Source organism: Trachinotus anak, unplaced genomic scaffold (genome assembly GCF_046630095.1).
Source record: "Trachinotus anak isolate AG129_WGS33_773 ecotype Australia unplaced genomic scaffold, CSIRO_AGI_Tana_v1 ptg000011l, whole genome shotgun sequence".
Classification (NCBI taxonomy): Eukaryota; Metazoa; Chordata; class Actinopteri; order Carangiformes; family Carangidae; genus Trachinotus; species Trachinotus anak.
The window spans coordinates 4,223,280-4,247,015 of NW_027273862.1; the positions used below are offsets into that span (position 1 = coordinate 4,223,280).

The following is a 23,736-nucleotide window of genomic DNA, read 5'->3' on the forward strand; positions in this document are numbered from 1 at the left end:
CAAATAGCAGCTTTAAAAAAAAGTAAATAAAATGACAATGAATGAAGACTATGTTTATAATTCATACTTATCTCACCTTGACAAAATCAAGGCTGCATAGTTTGGCCTTCGAGCCAAACTGCCACTTGCACTGAGTGTCTGCGTCGTACAACTGCCCGGGAAGCTGTTCAGGGTACTTGTACTGACCGATCTGCCTGGGCTCATCCACCAGACAGGATGCCTGGGCTGTTCTGGTGAGCATAGCACACCACCCGCGTCAGTCAGAAAGAAAGCAACAAAAACTGACGAGCACATTCAACACCGTACGTGTGTTAGGCCTAACCCAAGGAAGCGGCTGAGGTACTGTCGACTGCAGGTGGACCAGGAGAAGACCCCGTTGTTTCCAGCCAGAGTGGGAGACATAATGTTGCCTTCTGTCTTACGACAAGGGTTGCCCTCCCCATCGTGGATCATCCCAAAGCTGGAGAAAAATGAAGAGATAGAAGTGATTTTAAGACAAAGTTCACACCTCATCATAGTGTCATAGTGATGTAAGTTATCAAAATATAACACTTTTTAATGAGAAACAGCAACAGGTAAATTGAAGTTATTAGATTTTTACAGATACTGAAAGTTTCTCTAATGATGATCAAGCTTTTTTTATGTTTTACTATGTAATACAATGAAAATATATCTGGTAAAATTGAGTCACTATACACTGAGTCATATTTTTAACAATTACTTCTTTGTTAATTTGTCAGTTTTAGATACTCTGGCATGTTATCACCCGGGTGAATTAATAAAAAATAATTTGTTCCCAGTTTGTTTTGTGGGCATGCAAGACAAACAGAAGACTTTTTACAGCAACATGAAATCTGCAAATATCAAAAATAAGCTTCTATCTCAATGGAAACGTATAAACAAAAACACGAGGGTTGTGCCGCCTCGGGCAGTTTCCATTATTCTCTCATCAGGTGCCATGGAGTGGATGAAGTAGTGCTCTAACGTAATGCTTTTATTACAGAGTGTATTTGTTTCTTTAAATCAAACCATGTTCATTTCATTTAATATAGATTCATTACATCCACTTGCAGCACAGAGCCAGTATAGTGCACTGTTTTAAAATGTCACAAACATCTGACACTGTTTCATCTGTTTTACGTCAGTGTTGTTGTCAACTTTGAGAAAGCAGCTCTACAACTATGGCATTCAGAAAGGGATATCCAGGATTTATGTGATATCTCAGTAAAGTTTTTGCCAAACATACTTGTGTCCAGACTCGTGAGCGATGGTGAAAGCCAAGCCCAGTCCTGTGTCCTCATTGATGGTGCAACTCCTGTACTTACTGCACATGCCACTGATGGGGGCAAAACCTGCACAGAAGGAAAAAGATAAGGTTTCAGCAGTAGGAGATATTTGGTCATTAACTGTAACATACCACCTGCATAAAAAGCCAGAGGTTAACAAAATCCAACTTCAGATCTGTGACATAAAATTCTCTTGTTTCTTCCTCTGTGTTGTAACTGTCTAGAGCGGAATTTCACACCACCTACAACGTGCTTCCTCTTTTATCCTTTTTAGATTGATCAGACTTTGAAAGCTGATCAGTTTATAGGACTACTGCTGCGTAATACAGATAAATGATCCCTCTGTGGGATTTACTGTAATTTTTCTGGGAGCGGTTTCTCCCAATGGACCCAAACTATAAGAACACATACAGTAGGAACAACGACATGTGGGTGATGAATGTGTCTGTGACTTAAAGAGCCAGATGTCAAACTTCAACAACACTGACTAAACATGTTGCTGTTACTATCAAAGCCAACAGCTCTTGACTTCTGTCTCACCTCAGTTTTGTTTTGGTCTTTGTCAAAAGGCCTCTTTTTTACAGACAGTACACAAGTTATGACAGTTAAATAATTTTACTGATGCGTCACCATTTATCTTTTATCTACCCCCAGCAGCTAATGAGATAATGAGATGAAGTGCTGCCCTGAGATTATGAGCATTTAGTCGTGTGAAAGCAATATGTCCGTGATATTAGCCAAGATGAGTTGGCTGCATTGTTGTTGTTCCAGCTGCATCTTGTTCCGACAAGCTTAAAGATTCATGTGTGGACTGAACCTAAGCTCATCCTGAAGCACACTGGTCACTTCAGACACGGTGGACTGTACTTGCTCAAAATTTGTTGCAGACTTTCTTATCCAGACGCATGTCTTTTCCACATTTGTTGTTCCTCAGACAACCATGGCAGGATACTTTTTAATGAGCTCTTTTCCTCCAGAGTGTCAGCTGATTGAGGTGATGTTTGCATTTCTAGCTGGGGAATTCCAGTGAAGGTCATAACCCCCTCTCTCTCTCTCCATGTTTTCTGACTGTACCTACACTGTCACCATTCAAGAAAGGCAAAATGCCAGAAACTAACACAAACACATTTAGGTTACTCCTAGGCATGTGTGATTGGGATACTCATCTCTTCCTCTTGCACCTGTCAAATTTCCATCACTACCCACTATAACGTCTACACCCACAGTATCACCTCTGCACCTGTCTACATGCCAGGGGCCTCTTTTGTAAGGATTTGTAAGTTGTCACAAATACTGAAAGCTCCCTCAACAGAGAACACTGTCACTGAGCACGGTCTTACCCAGGGTGTCACAGGGCTCGTTCTTCCAGGAACAGATGTCCAGTCCGGTGAGGAGAACAGCGTGATCATGACGTTTACCGCCTTTCCCCACCAGACCCGACTGCCACTGACAGAAACTGTTGAGGGACTGGTCAGCATGGTGATTTATGGTCAGGCCCAGCTGGAAGTGAAGTGAGAGAAACAGAGAAACAGAGGGAGAGAGTGATTGAGTGAATTCATCAATCACCAGTGTGCAGTGCAAAACAACAGGTTTTTGTGAACTGAATTGTTATGTGAATCCACTCACTGGGTCTTGCTCTAGTAGTAACAAGCTAACCACCACAATGTTGATGTCGGTCCCAATGGTGCCATCTTTGAACAGACTGGAAACCTGCAAAAGAGTGGGAAATCAAGTTAGTTAATGTTCCGCGTGTGCCAGAACTAACATTCATGATTTTCTGATTTGCTCATGTTCTAAGTGTTTTTTGTAATAGGTAAAGTTTCTGTTCATGTAGGCTAATACTCATATCCACTTCCTGAATCTTGAAAATTAGTTGCACCCAAAATTAAGGAGGGTTAAGGTCAAAATTTTGGTGCCTTTAAAACATTTTTGAGCACAGAATCACAGAGACTCTTGAGGATCTCTACGACCTGCAAGGTAAGGGTCACGTGCCTGCCTCAGCATCAGCAGGCTACTTTTTGGTGGCATTACCAGCTTACTAATTCCTTCAGTTAAAGACAAATACCATACAGGCAAACATTTTAACATGTCAAAGCCATAATTATGAGAGAAACATTGTTCAGATATAGACTAACTTATAATTAATCAGATTTTGAAAACTACATTTAAGGCTAGCTACTAGCTTGCTACTTCAGTAATAATTATGGACTAATGTCTCACAAGAGAGATGGGTTAACAAAGAAAGCAAACTGACTCAGTAATGTCTGTTATTGCAGTAATAGCTTTCTAAAGTTTGCTAATATTAGCCACCACAAGCTAGTGGTCATACTAGACCAAGAAATGCTGTAACAGCAAAACCCCTGAGTGTAAGGGTACATTTTAACGTTTATGAATTTTCTTTTTCATTTGTAAGAGAAGGAATTATAAAAGTTACACTAATTCTCAGGACTCAGTCAATATAAATGACTTTCCATTTTCTGTATTCCACTTTGGGTTGGAAAATAGTGAACATGCTGGCATGCTAGCCTGGCACTCTAGGGTTAGTGCTAGCTAACTACCACTGTCAATCACATGACCCTCGCCTCGCAGTTCATCAGCGAAAACACATCTGGGTGCGTCTTCTGGCCTTTATCGTCAAGTATTTTACACGCCACCTCCTCCTTTCCTTCTCCTCCCTCCTCTTCTCCCACCTCTCACCATGTTCATGACGGTGAGGATGTAGGTTGTGACGTTGTCTCTGCCGTGTTTTTCCAGCATCTTCCTGTCTGCCACCACCAGGGTCTCCACATTCAGACCACCCACCCTGTTGGAGTTGATGGGCGATCTCTTTGCCCTTCCTGGTCCTTCCACCTTGGGCATCGAAAACTCATCAGGCATGATGAAACGGTCCTCAGCGGGAGGCTTGGGAGCGTCTACGAGGGCGAAAAGGGAAGAACGGAAGGGAGGGGAGACAGAGGGAGTATGGAATACAAAGACAGACAGAGAGAGAGAGAGAGAGAGAGAAGTTGGCAGTGAGGGTCAAATGAATGAACTGTCTTTTTCCTGGCTCGTGCCAGGTGATAAGAGTAGAGTAGGGTGTTGAAAGGACAGGAAATTCACTCCCCATGCTGCTTCCTCCCTCTCACCACTAGAAGGAAAGATAAAACTAACCTCGGCAGAGGGTTGAGCAGCTGGTGTAGTCCTCTAATAATGGCCTCGAATATACTGCATTTTTCATAAATATATTTTGCAGTCAAATAAAAGTCAGTAAAAGACTCTTCATAATGGATATGTACATATGAGGAGACTGAAATGGTTTAGGGTGAACTGCACTGTAAAATATTAAACACCATTGTGTTATGAAGGGGTGATAATAGTACAGTAATGGTATGAAAATGTTCTTTGTTACATGATTTTGTATTACAGTTAAGATGGTATTTAGTGTATTATGCAAAACCAAGCTAAGAAGCAATGATCTTCACATGTCCATTTTAACGGTGGTATTTTTACTACTTTGTGCTGAAAACGGACTGTTTGTCAGTCTGAAATTCATTCAGTGTGCCACCTTAACGATATACAAATACATTTCATTTAGCTTCCTATTGTTCTTTTTCATCGACGACCTTGCAATACTTTGTTTAGTATGATGAGAGAAGACATGGATTTTTTTAAACATGCATGATGCACAAAGAAAGCCTGGGAGATGAGAAAAAACATTTTATCAGGATAAACTTTAAATTTGGGACATACATATGTCATTGAAGTACATATAATGTTGTGACTAATGATTTTCTCACTGTTTTGTATGTTTCTATATGCCAGAATATGTCTCACTACATCTTTGTTTGATATATAGTGTTGTGTTGTGATCCTGAACCATCAATTCTGAAGTAAAAAAACATCCTCTCTAAATTCTCACATGATTATTATCTTTACATCTAATTTTCTTTTTGATATGTTACATCAAGGGACATGGACATGTACCCATCACTTCAGAAATATCTGTTCAGAAGCAACACTGACAGGAAAATAAAATATATACTTCCATTCAAATTTTAATAGAACTATGATGCTGTTAGTTTTTTTTCTGTCACTGTAAAACTGTTAAATTTTTTACAGTGATACTTCTTTTTTTTTAATAAAACAAAGACTGAATAATATGTTTGTATTTTTCAACTTAACAATGACAAAATTATGAATTAAATTCGGCATGTTAACCATATGTATGCATATGCAGAGCAGTGATGCATGTTGATTTATGGTGTTCACTTCAGAGAGATGTGTAACTTCACTTCCTCAACATTAATACACAATATAAGGATAACATAAGGAATATAAGGTTCCCTTACATACATTGCTTGCGGCGTCCGCAGAAGTGTTGCCTCTGCAGCTTTTCATGCTGGTAATCATGGTGATGATGCTGCTGATGATGATGATGATGATGGTGAAAGAACGGATCTTCAGGACTGGAAGAACTGGTGCTAGAGGGGCTGGTAGATCTTCTGTGGACAATGTGTTCTGCAGAGCGTTTATAGACAACGTGTGGGTGGTGACCACTGGGGACGCTGTAGTTGTGCTGTTCGGCCAGGTGTTGGGGTAGTGGGGCAATCAAATACTCCTCCTGAGACACACGGATCAGACCTGACTGGAAAACACACACAAACACAAAAGGACAATACATTTAAAAAAAACAATTACTCACAAAACCTGACAGAAATCCTTCCAGATACATTTTTAGACAGTATTTACTGTTACATATTTAGCGTTTGGTATTTGATAGCACAATCTCCACCACCTGGGCTTTACAGTGAGCTATATAAGTGTAGCTGAAACCAGCAGTCCGTCCTGCTCTAACCAGAGGGCTAACACACATTTCACCTCCAAATCTACCCAGACCAGCCCCACCTAAACCGAGGACCTACACTCTATCCTAATATTAGGCAGATGTGCACAGTTCATCCAGCTGGTTTAGAGGAGGGGATGACAAATTTAGCTGGAAGACAGAGGAGCATAAAATTACTGTATTTATGCAGAGCTGGGTTTTGTTTTTAATTGATTATAACAAAATCTAAATTGTGTGCAAAACTAGTTCAGTCCAGTTTAGGGCTTTACTTCAAAACATAATTTACTCCAAGCAGAAAATACTGCAGTGCTTGCTGCTGACATATTCATATAATGACAACATTGTGTTCCTGGTTTTGTTTCCAAAATCAAATCTGTCCAGTGTAGAGCGCTCTTTAAAAATGTTTTAAATCTAATTCACTATTTCACTCTATTCCCATACACCGACTAATCTTATTTGCAGGGTTGATACAGTCAACTACATCTAGTGTCATCTTTACTGGAAAACAACATAAACATGTGGACATGCATATATGGATGCACTATAGTTAGCATATAGATAACATCTATTTTGACTTCTGCAGAAAAGGCTAAACTTGAGGAGATTCAGCTTATGTTTGTAGTTATTGTTCGTTTGCACGTTATGACTGCCCACCGCCTTAAAGTCAGGGTAGCTTCAGGGCTTCACCTCCCTGCTTTCATCAAGTGGCTTAAACTGCTCTTTGAACTGAGAGACTGAGCCACTGAACCTTAAACATGACCACGGGATCTAATTCACCCCACAACCCACCAAATATACACAAAATAGCTGTGCAATCAATCAGACACACACACACACACACACAATGATATATATATATATATATATATATATATATATACAGCCATAAGCACACACGTCACTGAAAACACACGCATACACCCACTGACCCAGTGACCTCTGGCCTGTGTGTGTGTGTGTGTGTGTGTGTGTGTGTGTGTGTGTGTGTGTGTGTGTGTGTGTGCGTGTGTGTGCACAACAGGACCCTGCTCCTGTTGAACTGACCCCATTCCCCCCAGACTAGCAGGTGGCAAAATAAACAGAGACAGGACAAAAGGGAGGCCATGGCAAAGCTCTTGTTGTCAAAACAGTGCCTGGATACATGGCAGGCTGCCATCATCAGCCTCATCCATCCCTCTAACCATCCATCCGTCCGTCCATCCATCCCTTCATCCAACCATCCGTCTATCTCTTTAACTCCCCATCTGCACAGCACATCTCTCATCTGTCCATGAATCACCTCCTGCTTGCATCAATCTTCCATGGGGCGATGGGAAGTTTTACAGGAAGTTCTTTATTTTGACTACATGAAAGCTCCACGTGGTCCAGTCGTTGGGAGTTTCGTTGTGCAGTGTCAACGACTTTAACCCCAGTGCATTGATACCTGCCAAAACAACCTCGAGCAAGCTTCACAGCTACCTGCTCCAGCGGCATCGCTCTGCTGCGAGAGACTCAACCTGTGAGCACAAGGTGGAAAGAAAATATTCCCCCAGGCTATGAATAAAATATATCAAATCAGTGATTTACTTGAATTAAGAGAGAGAGATGGTCCCTGGCAAAACCGAGCACACCTTCCCAAAATAGACTGGAATTCAAAACAGAGCTTGAAGAGGTCAAAGGGGGTGTCTCTCATCAGCACACACCACTGTCGTCTCTCGTTTGCCCGTCTTTCAGTCTGACATTTACAACAAACCTGCTCTGTGAAAACATACACCTCATCAAGTATTCCCCTTTTAAAATGAAACACTTTCATTTAATTAATTATTTTCTTGACAGCTCCCTCTGTCAACTGACATCAGTGTAATCAGCCCACAACACCGGGAGATAATTTCATAACTTTTCCTCCCTTCAACCAACACCCTTGGAACATCACACAGACCTTATTAAGACAACATGAAAATCTGCTTTTTAAATATGAGATTATACTGATTCTGCTTGAGACTTTGCAGAACGTATCGTATCATTTGCCATCAGACAAAGATGAAATTAATGACCCCAACCTGGCAACGACCACAATCCAACAATAAAACTAAAGGCCCAACTGTCTGAAGTTACTTCATTAACTTACAGCTCTCAAGCCTCACATCTCTCTCGCTCTCTCTCTCTCTCTCTCTCTCTCTCTCTCTCGCTGCGTCACCACATCTGCCAACTCTCCACTTTCTTTTCCAGCAGTTAGCAGATGATAATGACAGGAAATTAATTCCATCTGCAGGCATGGTAATAATGGCGGTGTGTGCGTGTGTGTGTGTGTGTGTGTGTGTGTGTGTGTGTGTGCAGAGATTTAATTTTCTTCTGTCAGCATGTACTGTATGTCCTAATGAATACCAAAGACAGAGCAACTAATATAAAATAAGAGTTACCTGCCTTTCAGAATAAAACACCACCTGCTGCAGCTCTAACAGAACAGCATCAGTAAATCAACACCACATTTCAACCTTTCAAGTGTGATGTAAAGGTGGACTCATCATCCTGCATGAAGAGGTTGTGACGTGGCTATGAAACCTATGGAGAACAGTGAATGGGCGGCACAGTTTCTGATGCAGATGGAGATTGTTCCTAATGTAGACAACAGGAGACAGTTAAAGAAAGGTTCAGTAATTTGCTGCTTTTCACAAACTCTCATATAGTATATCCATCCCCACTACAATCATTGCACTCTATCCCAGTGAATGGAAGAGCATGAATGTCTCCTATTCAATCATGAGATAAAGAGGAGCTTCCAACCATTGCTGGTATCATAAAGTATACGAGCAGTTCACTATGGGGACAACAATTACTGCAGGACATGGCCCGATAACATGCAATAATAATAATAATACTAATGATAACATGAATCCAAACCTACACTGTAGGTATTTATGGTGGGACACCTGTTGACCCTTTGTGTTACATATAAATCAGGCTTAATTCTTTAAATTTTTACATATCTGTCACTTCCTGGCCATCTGTCAGCACCATCATGTGACTGGTTGTATGTTTTGCGTGTCATTTGGATCACATCTTCCAGCTTCCAGTGATAGGCCTTGTCCAGCAATGCTGCACCTCAACTTTTGTGGTCACAATTCATTCGCATTTATGAATAAGAACTGGTCTCTGCTTGTACTTAACATTTTTGTCTGAATATTGGGCATCATAATCCTTTACTTGGATGAATTTTGTGGTAATGCATCATTTATAAGGTCACTCCAGCTATTTTACACATCAAGGTCAATTTACTCATCATGGGACGTACAACTCAGCCTCTGGAAACAGCTGTACATTGTCTGCTGTCGTTGTGGAGGGAGTTTGCCAAGGTTGAAAAAAATAACCCTGATGATGTCATCAGGTTTGTCTCATCACACTTTTAACTGAAGGTCTGCACTGTGAGCTGGGTTGTGGAGTTTGAAAGATGTGCACATTTACCAAGCAAGGAGGGTCTAATAAATCACACGATGGAAATGCATTATCAAATTCAGGGATTTTAATACTAGGGACTGTGAGAGAAGTCAGGACAAATTGGCATCTGCTGCTCTAACCACCTTTGTGGAGGTGGCATAGTCATTTGTTGGGGTGCACCTTCAATGTGCCTCTAGGTCTACGGGAAAATACCTGCAAAACAGTAATAAATGAACACTTGTTTCTACTTGCAGTTAGTTGGTAAAAATAGGTACAATCACAGGTCCACAGGTGATCTCTGGCAGGTGCAGTGAACACATCACAGTAATGACAGTTTTGCCTCAAAGGTTTATATTCTTGGCATGTTATTTTTTGAATATTAAGCATCTTGCAGATTATATTTAAATGCATTATTCTCTGTTTATAACTGTGTTCATGACAAATTTTCTTTCTCATTTAGTGAAAACACAATGCTGAGGTGCCAGCCTATACCTTTAATGATGAGCAAAGCAGAAGATAGATGTGTAGAGTTTCACAGGGCTCTACAGGGCGACAGGGCGTCTGTAGACACCAGAGAGGCCGGCAGGCAATGATGCCACAGACCTCTAGTTATCTCTGTACATTAACACTTGTAAGACTTGGCTAGATTAGAGGGATGAGGACTCTGCGCTAAACACCAGTTTACTTTCCACCCACATTTACATGTAGCCTCGCACCTTTCTCTGACTCTCACATACTCAGATCCTCACAGATTACAGGCTGAACCAGGTCAGTATTTTCAACATAAGGAAAACTTCCCTCAGGACTTCTTCCTTTCCTTGGATAAAGTCAATACAAGCCACTCCAACAAGCAGCTCTGTCTTTGGCAGCATAATTGTTTATGTCAGGGGAGACGGCATCTTTAGCTTGTCTCTGTATAAACTGCAGCTTCTTTTAAGGTTTCCCACCATGATATTATAAGGCAAATGAGTAAGTGCTTACATGCTGCTAAAGACTAGGGCTGAGCGGCGAGAAGCCCCAAGCCGGTGATTACCGAGCTCTAAACCACATCTGCACTCCAGCTCAGCAGAGAATCATGTGAACACGGTGTGTGGTGAGGGGAGAAAAAAAATCATCCAGGGGCAGAGGAGGCCCCTCGGGCATCTAACTTATTCAATAGAATCATAATCTGAATAATTATAGTTTGCTCAAGAGAAATTGTGTGTCTTTAAAATGGGGTAAGAACTGGGTAGAGAAGAGATGGTAATTTTGGATCTTGGATTAGAAGAAGACAAGAGCCGAACAGCAATGACAGGGAATAACATTGGCTGGATTTCTCCTCCGTTAGCTTCAAATGACTGTATTTCACAGCCATTCAAGCCATTTACTGTCACTCCACTGGTGATAGCATGTCTACATAACCCTCTTCATGTATGACTGATTAGGATCACAATGTGTCAATAGCCCAGGGATTTTCTGTCCTTGTTTGGCCTCACTAATTGTCTTTGAACAACCTACTGACACCCTCTGACAAGGCAGCAGAGGTGGGCGCACACAAAGAGAGAAACTGATGGAGCTGGATGAGTCTTTTGTCATTTGCAGCCTCTGGGCATGGTCCCACTCGTTATCCCATGTAGACACAGCAGGAAACAGTAGGGCAACTCCCACACCAGTTCATACAAATGGAAATGACCTTCTTCAAAGTGATGTTAATTGCTCTCTAACTGGGTTAGAGTGCAGCTCTAACACTTTTACTGACTTCAAAATACAGTGTTGCTGTGATGCAAATGACGCGAGAGTTCTTAACTCTGCAGAAAGTACACACAAAAGTACTGGGGATGTGTGTGATAGTTACTTTTTAATTTTCCAGCAAAGGTTGACCAGCCCTCAGTGATAGCATCTGGGGCTGGAGAGGTGGAGGCGACAGAGATGGGAAGTTACACCCAAACACCCAGAGGAGCTGAATGAACTGTACGTTGTAAAGGAAGCAAAAAGATACACTTTTGGAAATAGGAAAACCATATTTCTACAGGTCATCATAGCCAGTGATGAGAATTTTTTGTCTAACTGATTTTACTTTGCACAAAGTTCCCAGGTCTCAAAAACTTTGAACATATCCAGAAATTAACACAATACTGAAAGATAAACTATCTGCTAATAACACAAACACAATGTTCTGAACCTGCATCTGAACAAAACAGAAATCCATGTTTTCTGCTGGTGTGAATGGGTTAACGTCTGTTATCCCACCTGGCTCCAACCTGGCTCCCAGTTTATCGAAGGTGTAACAGAGCTAAACTTTGGTATAAACAGCTGATAACTATGAATCTCTTGAACATCAGCCCCTTGCATATGTCACTGGAGCTTCTTGTGATGACGACAGCAGAGAGTTAAAGGGAAATATTAGTATTTTTCAACCTGGGTTAGGGTTAGTGTGTTTCAGATGGATTCAGAGACAAGCAATGAAAACTAAGGTTGGAAAACATCAGACTTTCCCTTTGAGCTGTTTGACCTCTTCTTCAGAAGAACTCTTCAAAACAGGCGAGAAGCCATTTTTAGACACATACGCAGGGGTGGTCTTTTCACACAGTTTTTCTATAACTAAAAACCTGACAATCACAGCTGCCGTCCTGAAACAATTGACCAGTCCACCAAATATTTTTATTTCTCTGCATCCACCAGGTTCCCAATGTGGCTGCTGTTTATAATCACTGCTGAATTGCACCGTTCACCTCGGTGTTGGCACTGACGGAACAAAATCTCTATCCACTTCAGAGCAGATCTGCACCAATAGATAGGCTATCCCATGCTTCAAATCAAACTCTTACAGTGACTATTAATCATGCACCAGGATATGTTTTCATTTCCTCATACCGTTTTATTTCCAACAGCTACTTTTTATCATGCAGCTTAATTTGATGACACTCTCGCACCTCTAAAGACAGCTGCTCGAGTCATTTGAGAGACATAGTAGACAGTAGTAGTAACACAGTGTACCCAGTTTCCCTTTACAATCAGAACAATACTCTGTTTAAGTACACTGACAAACATCAGCGGTCTTACTGCAACAATCATTCGACATCATGAGCAGGCAGCCCAAGTGGTGACCTGCTGCAATCACAGCACAGCTTGACTTAAGACAGAGCCTCCTCCAAGAGAAACTCCTAATCAAATTCTACATAGCTGCCAGAAAAACCATCCTAACCTTGACAACAGTCTGACACACTTAAAAAAAAAAAGCAGGTCAACATCAGATAAGACCCCCCTCGCCATTAATCCCAGATTTTGCTTTCCGAGGAACGGGAATGAAGACCATGTGTCCTTTACTGTGAGGTAACACGTGGGGCTGAAAGGTTCCTATATGCCAACTGACAAATAGGCCTTAAACATGAAACAGCACTACATTTATCTAACACGTGAACTCTGGCATTAGCATCAGACCTGGTCGACAAAGACTGAAAAGTGACAGCTGTAACACTTTATCACTGACTACTACTCCTTATCAACCACGTTTACTGTGAGCCTGCACTGTTTTACCACAGCACCACTCAGTGTAACACAGTGGGGACAATAGTAGGTCAGACTTGATGTATAGGCTCTGTTTGTAGAAGTTGCAGCATCTACTTGAAGACTTCAACACCAGCCATTAGTCTTGTGTGAGAAAGACCTTGCATAGACTAGAAAGGACGCACAAACACACACACACATACACATACTTTCTGTTTTTTCTCTCTTCCTTTCACACACGTACACACAAAGCATCCCACACCCATGCTGAGAGTCTGAACCCCCCCCGATCCCTCTCCCACTGGCATCTAACAGTGGGCACTACATCACTGTCAGCGTGCAGACCACCAGGGAACGGCTCCGGGCCACTCTCCTCTTGTAGCGCCAAGCTCTGAGCTCCTCTGTGGCCCAGCCCAGTCGCTGAATTATGGCCAAGCCGGAGAGGCACATTGTAGTGGGGAGACGTTCCAATTTGTTGGCCTTTACAGAAAACGGACAGGTACAAATGGCCCGAGCGCTGTCTGGAAATCGGTCATTCAAGTGTCATTTTAACTCGGCAAAAGCCTAAGGGATTTGGAGCACACTGACAAACACACACACATCATATGTTGTCTCTGTTCCCAGCCCTGCAGATGGGTAATCATATACTGTCTCAGCTGCATGAGAAGTCTAATGGGATTTAAACATCTACATATGTTAAATATTCAAACAGTGCAACAGCGCTGTGTTTAAATGTATGCCTTTTGGCCAAATAGTTTTATTTCCCAGATGTAGTTTACAGACAGTTTTTCAGGTATTTGAATGTCATTTCAAAAGCCCATATAGCAGCTTTGGACTACAACTGACTTTTAAATCCTCAATTATTCCTGAAATACATATTCAGCTTCACAAAACAGCCAAAGAACGTACATTCTTTGATGTCAGCAACGGTTTTGCAAGACAGGCTGTCACATTTTCCAAACAAAACCTCTCGTATATTGTGACTGTATTGTGATGTGTTGTACAACCACAAAACAAGAGGCTACAGTAAAACCAGCATCAATAACAAGTCCCGGGAAAAGAGCAAAGGCCTTTTTCACACCACAGGGAGCAGCGTGCCTGGTGGAGACACACAGAGGTCGTAGGTTGAGCTGCCATTGTACAACAGCCACCGGTGGTTGCCACAACATGCGGCACCGTGTCAACGACAGCCATCAGACGGCAGGTTTGATCTGAGCTGCCTGAAAAGATGAAGGGAACTGAAGGAGAGAATAAAGGAGGTGTGTATTGACACTTTCCTCTCACACGTAGCGGTGCAAACACACTGAAGCTATAAATTGTAACACCTGGGGGTTGCTGGTCTTTTAGGGCCAACTTCCACCACACATTCGAGACGTGTCCTGGACTTATTTGAAATCAAATCATGGTTTAAAAAAAACAAAAAAAACATGTGTTTATCTTTTACTCACAACCACACACTGAAAACACGCCGTATGAAATGACAGTGTGCTTGGTTTAGTGACTTAAGGGCTCAAAAGTGCAACAGAAGAGGAAAATTGATCCTTTGAATTGCACCTATTGGTTACTCTGAACCTCAGAGCTCAGTGTCCAAAAAAGCCAACCTGTCTCTGGCCTGGCCTGGCCCCCAGAGGCTTGGGAAAGGTCACAATAAAGATCATGGTCAGCTCTGCCACAACCTGACACAGGCAGCCTGACGCCTGGGGTGTGTCCAACTCTCAAGTGTTTCAGTGCACACTGCCAAGTCATGAGCAATGATTTCAAACAGCCATAACAGAGAAAAATGTTGCAGCAAGTGCATTTCTTCAACACAAATTATAAACATGATAAAATAATTAGAAGATGATACACTATCATAAAATAGTTGCAGTATGCACCACTCCAACACTGACATCATCTGTGAGTCTTAGATGTGGTTGCATAGGTGACAACAAAATAAAAATCCCAAATTTGCATGCTGACTTCTGCAGACAGTGGTAGTTCAGACAACACATAGGAAAGAAATTGTAGTGATCTGCAGATTTCCCACAAGGTATTGCATATCTTTAGCCACTCTCCATATGTTTAAAGAGTGTAAAGATGATGCAGTACACACTAATATAGCATATACATGCTTGAAACTATTTCCAAATTAATGTTTTTGTTGATAGTAAATTAATCCCCAGCTATTAGTATTTTTTTTTATATTATTGTCAATGGAACATCTTTTGGTCTTGGACCGTTGGTCGTCTTCAGCTCTCAGAAACTGTGATGGATTATTTTAATTATTGATCATTTAAAAAGTCAACCTCCTCAGAGTTGTATATTCTAAATATTTTAATCGTTCACGTATTTGTCTGTCTGCTGCATTGTTTTTTATTCATTCACAAGCTGCAAACAGAAGTGTAAAACTTCTGAGTATATATAGTGAGAAGGCTATTTTTCTCCCAGGGACCAGCACAGTGCAGCACAGGACTCAGATCTGCCCTCATCACCCCAGAGAAGAATCTTATCCTGGGAAGGGGCTGGGAGGACAGAGGGGAGCAGTAAATCACCTCTCCACTCTGCATTCACACGAGTGCTGAGCAGCTCTGAACTTGCACTATATGGTAAGAACCTGTGAGAGTCCAGGTTGAAGCCCCTCCACCCTCCACCCATCCTCACACGCCCGAGCAGAGAGGATTGGGGTCAACCAGCAAAGCGACCTCACATGAGAAACCCTCAAAAGAAGAAAGAAAGAGGACCCCACACTCCCCTCCCCTTCCACCACTCTTACAAATCAGAGAGCATTACATCTGAAACGACATCCTTTCATCTCTCATGCAAAAGCAAAACAGACAACTTCATTTCACTCGAAAGCATGAGCGTGGTGCTTCATGAGGACACAGAGAGAGTAATTAAAAGACAGCAAATAACACCATGTTCAATTAATGGGGATTTACAGTAGAAAATCCCTCTCTACCAGTCACCCATCCATCCTGCCCTGCTCTTAATACCACCTCGCCCTGGTCTTCATTTAAACAGCTGAATCCCACTTCCATCTGCTTGGCCTGGGCCGGGGTGAATGTTTAAAAAATGAAGAAGGTTGGTCTCGGTTTGGCCCAGTAGCTGGTGCTGACACCTCTGTGCTATTAACAAGCAAGGTCAAGTCCAAAAACCCTATTTCAGACACTTTCTTTTCCCCTTTCTCCTCTTTCCTCGTCTCTGGTGGAAGGAGACAATGAAATGAAGAATGAGAGAGCAATTTTTCTTTCTTATTCTCACCCCATTTCTTCTCCAAAGCTCTTTGACATAAACTGAGTCCATCTCTCCATCTCTCTATAAAGAGACCATCCAGCCTCCCTGGGAGCTTCCACCCTAGACAATGAGCTCACATTATTCTTGCACAGCACTCTCTCTAGTGCTGCGCTCCCAGCCCAGCTCACTTCTCATTCATTATTTCATTCATTCATTCATCCTCTTTGCTTTTCTCTCTCTCTCTCTTGTTTTCCCACATTTCTTTGTCTTCTCTTTTTATACTGACTACTTCCTCTTTGCCGTTGTTTTTAATCCCACCTTAATCTCTTCCTTGAGCTCGTCACTACATCAAGCAGGCTTGAATGGCCCGTTCCTCATTTGTACTTAATCCAAATGTTCTGGGCAGAGGGCCGGATGAAAAGCAAGGGTTAACTGCTTTTGTTGTTCTAAGCCTTGCAGCATTTTAACAACACACACACACACACACAGACTGATGCACTAAAAGAAAGGGCCAGAATTCACTATGAATGCACTTGCTATTTGGTCTCACTTTATTCATTCACCTTTGATTTTTTGCTGCTTATCTGCCAAAGATGTAAAGACATGAGTGAATTTAACTGGCTGAGTGAACATCCAACCAGCAATGTCCCACTTGGGAGGGGAAGGGGGGGGGGGGGTCTAAGCAAACGCTCAGGAGGAGTAAAAAATAGATCAAAGTGTTCATCAAGGCCCATTCAAATGCAATCACAACCCAATCACATTGTGTGTCGTCGTCGTTGTCGTCCCCCCCCCCCCCCCCCCCCCCCCCCCCCCCCCCCAGCACTTTTAAGAGAACGGGTCAGTGGTGTTTTATTGTGGGTGGGAGCTAGCCTAATGAAAGGGACAATGTGAAGATTAGCAGTGCCAGCCTGGGAGCTCAAACTTCACCCTGGCTTTAATTACTGAGAACAAGAGGAGATGTAGAAGCAGGACAAATAGAGGACAAAAGAGCAGGGCAAGCAGGGAAGGAGGACGTAAGAGGAGGTATGAAGGCCAGATGATAAATGGATGGTATGGCTTTTATGGAGTGCAGGGTGTCCGTCTGGTCCAGGCTGGTGTGGGGTGTGTCGAGGAATGTGTGTGTGCAGGTAGAGTCCAGGCACCTCATAAACCACAAATGAAAGCAGATAATGTTGTAATTACAGAGTGCAAATCAATCAAAGTCAACCATCACTTGTAAGAGCAGGTCTAATGCAAACCCCACAAATTCTGTGATTTGGTTTCGCTCAGAAGTAAAGTCAAGTCAGCGCTACAAAGCTAACCAAGCTAACTGAGTAGCTGAGCATAGAGACTGACGACAGAGTGAAACAGTTAGCTAACCTGGTCGTGTACAAACTGAAATAACTAGGACAAGTAGCATGTTGGTCCAGTTTGCCAATCTGCTCAGTACGTGCAGGTATGGTTAGCATGGTTAGCTAGTTACGTAACAAACCTCCCCTCCAACAAATGTGTACGTTTATGGTATGGTACAAGGTACAGCATGTGCATTTGTCAGTTTCTGGTAAGCTTTTCTTGTTGCTGCTGTTGTTTGTTAGTTTGTTTGGTTTTTTCACTGTTTGCCCTGCTTCCTGCCTCTGAGCTAGGTCAGCCCCATTTGTGACCTCAGCACTCAGTATGTTAATACGACCTTGGGGGTCGAGTCTTAATATTTTGTGTTACCTGTTATACAGCTGCAGGTTTTATCTTCAAAGATATCTTCCTGACCTCACAAATGAAAGACAGATAAAATGTTTTCTTGAGGCAAATATTTGCAGACTGCTCTGGTCACTGTCACAGCTCGCGAAGCAGACTGAATGCATGCACCACAGAAGAAGAAGAGCCGACTGCGTGAATATTGGTTTAGTTCAGCCACTTCTGGATATTAGTTAAAAAACATCAGAAAACAACATTTCCTCGTGAGGTTTTTTTTGTAGGGAACGCCATGCGGCAGACTCATGAAGTAACATACAGAGTGCGGAAGTCACTACGGAGGCTAAAGCTAAGCTAAATTCATGCTAACTCCTGCTCTGCACCAAAGACACAGACATGAGGTTGAGAGAAAGCAGTAGGCATATTTCCCAAATGTTGAGCTATTCCTTCTAATATTCCTTCGCACCAGTGGGTGTGGTGACTGAGGAAAAATGGAAATAGCAGTGACCATAACTTAGCATAGATGTGTAAACAAAGGCAATGACATGGAAAATGTGACAAAGGCATTTTTCCACAAGGCAACACAACCAGTCCTGAACTTTTGGACAGTTACTGTACTGGTGCTGGTATGAACAGCTGGACCTTTCACCATCACACTTCGAAAACCAAAGTGAAACTTTTACAATTACCTGTGACTGCCCTTCCTGATCAATAAGTTGGGTGTCAGTGGGTAGTTTCACTGAATTATGGACTGTCATGTCAGCAGTGTACCATCTCTCTCCTCTCATGCTCACTTCCTTTTATCCTTTCATTCTCTTTTTTCCACTCCTCCCAATTTTCAAATAAGAGCAGGACACAGCCTTAGAAACCAATGCTTACACTCATGGGTAATGATGTCATGTTACAGTTCACCCATAATATTACCAAGGTCTGAATTGTGCACACAATGATGCATCAGAACAATTGAGTCATTAAAGGAGACAATGCTGTGCGGACATGGAGCATGAGGTAGGGGTGGAGCACAAAATCTGTTGGGTGAATGCCTTTTATTTCTAATATGTCCTCTAAACTTTTCAGAAACTGAAAACAAAGCATTCCTGCTAGGCTTTTTGAGCTTTCATCAACCCAAGGGATGATACATTTTCTCAAACCATGTAGAAACCATGTAATCAGTTTAGTAAATTATAAAATCACTTTAGAATTTTTCACATAACAAAAACTTGCAAAGTCTCAAGACCCAAGAAGTTACTGGCAGACACTTACCAGTCCGGTGCACGTCGATATGGCTGCCGAGGATGCTGACAAGTTACGGACAAATCCCTGATACAGGCAGTTGTGAAACCCTGCATCATCCATCACCGTGGAGATGCCATCCGAGCTGAGCGTCTGCACGGTGAACCCCGGACCAACCACAGAGGATGGATGCAGGTCCAGGTGCATGTCCCGCCCAAAGGCAGCGAGTCGGTAGTGCAGAGAGGAGGACAGGGACCTCCGGCTGCGGTGGCTTCGCCTGGTCACATCATGGGTCAGGTATACTCCCTCCGAGTCCACCTCCACTGGGGTCACAAAGACGTAGTCTGAGGAGTAAAAGGAAGTGGAAGTGGAAAGGAAGTTACATCAAAAAGGTGCTAACATCTCAATACTACAGTACTCAGATACTCCAGGAGTTGGTTTGTGACGGATGTTTGCTCTTTGACTACACACCTAACATCCTGCTTCATCTTGTTCTGGTTCAGTTAGTTATTTCTAAAATTTTCCAGAAAATATTTGGCCAAGGAGGAGGGCTAACATATGCATTTAGCTCTTGCTTATATCAGTAGCAAGTGTGACATTGTTTTACCCCTTTTAAATGAAAGCTGTATCTTTATTCACTAACATTTACTGCTTGTCAGTTTTTCTTGCAATCAAACTACGTCCTGGATGCAATTAAAGCAGCTCAACATGGTCTTATATTTAACCAGTTATACATAGAAATGCACCTAGAAATACAGGATACATCACCAACATCTAAACAGGTTACTTTCAAGTAAAAAGTGTCATTGGCAAACAAACCTGTTACTGAAACAAGCTTGAGTTCAAGTGAGAGGTTCAGTGCTCAGCTGTTAATCAGAGCGCCACAAGTCATATGGATCACAGATGGATTTTAACAGAAGCCATGACGCCAACATCATACTTCCATGCATGTCAGATATGGGTCAATACTTCAAACCCAGAGGTTGTAAATATAAAATGTTCTGATTTCATGCAGATGTCGTTGTGTTCCAGTCAAATAAAATGTAAAATTACTGTATTGCTTCAATACAGGGGAGCAGTGAGAGGCACCATAGTGAAGGCAGGAACTGTAACTTTAACATTAAGCTTTTTTCCCTGTCTCTTTAAGCTTTGTTCATTTGACAAAGGACATGACTCTCTGTTCAGAAAATAACTTTTCAGTGGAGTGCTGGGAGAATCAGGATGCTTTTTTCACAACCTGAGAAATTCTCCCTTCTTCCCTCAGTAAATCAGCGTATGTAAATCACCTCAGCTTGTTTCCTTGGTTTCTACAGGACAAAGCAGAGAAGAGGGAATGTGTGTGCACTGCTCTCATTGGTCTTGTCACAGTATTCACTGCAGCACTGTAAGCTTATTATAAACCCTTATTATAACCCTAACCCTAAAGGGTCCCAAACATTTTATTACCTCATAAGCTGTAGACATGTCTCCCCATTTAACACTGAAATTGTAATATTACTAACAGTATAATTCAAGACTAAGGTCTTGGGAACCCCTGGTCCAATAACTGAACCCACCACTGCCTTGTATCTCAGTTTATTCACATTCTCAAGGTATCCTGCCAGCTGGAGGAAACATCCACTGATGCCAAAAGACAAGCACTCACCATGATTTAATCCGTGACTGTCGCTGGAAGAATAGCTGGCCGAAACGCTAAGGGAGGTGTGTGAGCAGTAAATGTGCAGCGTCTGCAAAAAAAAAAAAAAAAAAAAAAAATCATACATGGACAGGTAGCAACAGGTTGCAAACAGTGCAAGAAGTTTGAAGCCAACAAGTGATAAATGGAGTTCCCCTGTGGAAATATGAATTTAATTTGGGATGGCAATCATTTGTCTTACTTTTCACCACAAGCACCGGCTTGTGGTTGACATAAATCATGCTGAAAAGAGACACATACTTGCAAAAAGTTGCATGTGTTGAGTTTAAGTGTGTGCATTTATACTCAGATGCCAACATGCCTTGATAATATTCCAGGACAACAGGGTGGAGAGTAGCTTGACTGAGGTGCAGCTGACCAGCGGGATGGGTAAAGTCCATATCAGAAGAAAAAGGCAATCCATGATGATGGCATGCAAGCTCACACCTCCCCCGTTACCTCCTACAACAGCGCAAGAGTAGTAATAACCTGCGGTAACGCATAATGTAGTCTGCACGCATTGTTTGGTGGCTCGGTCCCCCGCGTTGCTGGTTCAGGTGAAGCCGGCAGGTTGCAGCAGCCGGTGGCGCGCACAGACAGGAAGCGCACTCATGAGTGTGAGTGTGTGTGTGTGAGTGTGTGTGTATGTGTGTGTGTGTGTGAGTGTGTGTGAGGAGGTGCAGCAGGTAGCGGTGTGGTGGGTCACCGGGAGGAGCGCTGACTGAGCACTGAGCCGGCTCTGTGAGAGTCGGCCTGCAGGATGGAGCACAAGTCAGCGGGCAGCAGCCAATCAGCGCGCAGCATCATTTACCACCAGATAAAAGAGAAGAAGAGATTCTCCCTTTGGTAGCAGCGGGGTTGCTGCTGCCTTCGGGTGCCGCTCGTAAATTTCTACTTTGAAAGTTCAGTGACTCTCGAGCTTCGCAGTGGTAGGAGGAGGAAGAGCAAAAAATACACACATCACACGCGTGTCTACTTCAGCTCTTTCATTTAAATAAGTATGTGATGAGAAAGACCTGAAATACAGCACAGAAAATAGCCTGCAGACAATACTACACTATCAACTGTTTTCACTCCACCCTTGTCACTTATGCTATTGCATCTATGTCTTAAAAACTGGCAGTGGGGGAGAGTGACTCAGCACAATAATAACACTTAATGTATAATTTTCTGCCCTTTACTTGAGTTTTTCCATTTTTAGTTTTTTCATGCTTCTACATAACCACATTTAAGAGGGAAATCTTTACTCCACTACATTTGTCTGGCTAGGCTAGTTATTAAAGAAGAAGATTTTACATTCAAAGGAGCTATTTGTATTTTTGCTATTGCTGCATAGCCAGCTGTAGCATTAACAGCTGTTTACTTACCAGTCTAGAAGAAATGTTGCCAGTTCAGCATCACTCCACTGCATTTGTCTGACAGCTAGGATGGTAATTAAGAAGTCAGGAGGAAGATTTTACATATAAATAACTATGTGGTACGCTTGTAAAATACACATTTTACATTTACAAGTGCTGTTACTTAAGAGAAGGATCTTAATTCCTTCACCACTGCCGTTCAGACATTCAGTTTGATATCAGTCAAATTGATAGCCTAAATAGTCAGCAAAAAAATACAGGCTACTGTTTGACCTAGTGGTGGTGCCATAACAAGAAATGTTGTGTTTTGGCCCAGAGGTCCAGAAGTATGAGATGTTAAATCTAAAATCACAATGCTTACATTCTTTGACTCAGCACACTGTTGTCTCACCTTCAAAGTCCAGATGATGTGAAATTAATAAAGAAGAAGAAGAAATGGAGACATTGCAAAGCCATAGATACGTACAAATGCCTTTTACCTAATCTTGGCTTGAAACCAACATGTTTGCTGTACAAAACAAGTCATTATGAGGGTGTCACACGCACACATTTGGTCAGTCTAGGAACAATGACAACTTTTGCTTTTTTTTGTGGTACAACACTGACTCCGTCTCCACAAAATATTATACACAGGATGTTTCATTTCTTTCATCTTCTTTGTGCTGCAGAAGTTTTACTCATTGTGTTTGGGCTGCATGTAAACAACTGGCAGCAAAGACGCACAACCAAGAGAGGATGCAGATTTAACTGCTCTGCTCGGACATGACCACATGCAGGAGTCCCTGAGGTGTGTCAGATCATTTTAGGCAGTGTTTCATCTGCAGATGTGGAACTGTCAATGAAACATTTTATAATAGGGGTAAAATTAATATTTTGTCCTCATCAAACTGTAGGCTACCAACATACCAACAAAAACAATACAGCACTACATTTATATGAAGCCCATGCCCAAAACAAGAACACAACGAGGACAAATGATATAAAACAAATACAAACTTTAGTGTCACAGCAACAGGCATTAAGATGTTTGCATGTAGGGCTTGTAGTAAATGTGTCTGCAATATAATGTTTTCTGCATCCACGAACTTTACCCCTTTCCTGCATCACTCACCTTAAAAATCTTAGATTACTGACAGCAGCTTTACCCAACACTGGCAGCGGCATTAATAACCAGTCAATTGAACTAGCCAAAATGGCACATCGTCTGTGTGTTTAAGAGTCATATAATTAAATCTGTTGTGTTCAAGTGACAAGTTGTGCACACGTCACTGGCTCTTATTGTTAAAGCACGTGTGTAATCCAAATTGTTGTGAACAGGTGGTCCAGCAGTAGCCGTTTCCATCCTGGTGGCTGGCAAACACCTGGATGGGTTTCTGGAATGCACTGACAGACACACAGCTGAAGTGTAGAGCCAGCTCACTACACAGATATTCACACTCCGCCAAGCATAATAAGGCTTCTCACAGCTCATGCCAGCTTTTCTGGCAGAGCACAAAGCACGGCCTGAATAAAACATCACCTTAATAACCCTGCAATATTCTCATGGGGCTTATGAATGTCTGCGCTATTTAATCGCGCATT

At 42.2% G+C, this 23,736-nt stretch overlaps 1 protein-coding gene across 2 annotated transcripts in view; it reads right to left on the reverse strand.

The window, feature by feature from the left end:
- Positions 1 to 22,151, reverse strand: part of adamts18 (ADAM metallopeptidase with thrombospondin type 1 motif, 18) — a 62,293-nt gene extending 40,142 nt beyond the window's left edge. Inside the window, exons 1-10 of one of the 2 annotated variants that reach the window (XM_071489434.1) lie at positions 21,120 to 22,151; positions 20,768 to 20,849; positions 19,153 to 19,466; positions 5,619 to 5,910; positions 3,984 to 4,198; positions 2,913 to 2,996; positions 2,627 to 2,786; positions 1,247 to 1,352; positions 323 to 460; positions 77 to 230 (exon numbers count right to left, since the gene is read on the reverse strand). In XM_071489434.1, coding sequence (XP_071345535.1) covers positions 77 to 230; positions 323 to 460; positions 1,247 to 1,352; positions 2,627 to 2,786; positions 2,913 to 2,996; positions 3,984 to 4,198; positions 5,619 to 5,910; positions 19,153 to 19,466; positions 20,768 to 20,849; positions 21,120 to 21,221 — 1,647 coding nt within the window. In that variant the 5' untranslated portion in view covers positions 21,222 to 22,151. Of the gene's footprint in view, positions 1 to 76; positions 231 to 322; positions 461 to 1,246; positions 1,353 to 2,626; positions 2,787 to 2,912; positions 2,997 to 3,983; positions 4,199 to 5,614; positions 5,911 to 19,152; positions 19,467 to 20,767; positions 20,850 to 21,119 lie in introns of those variants that run through there. The other variant, XM_071489435.1, reaches the window with a different exon arrangement.
- Positions 22,152 to 23,736: the final 1,585 nt, after the last annotated feature.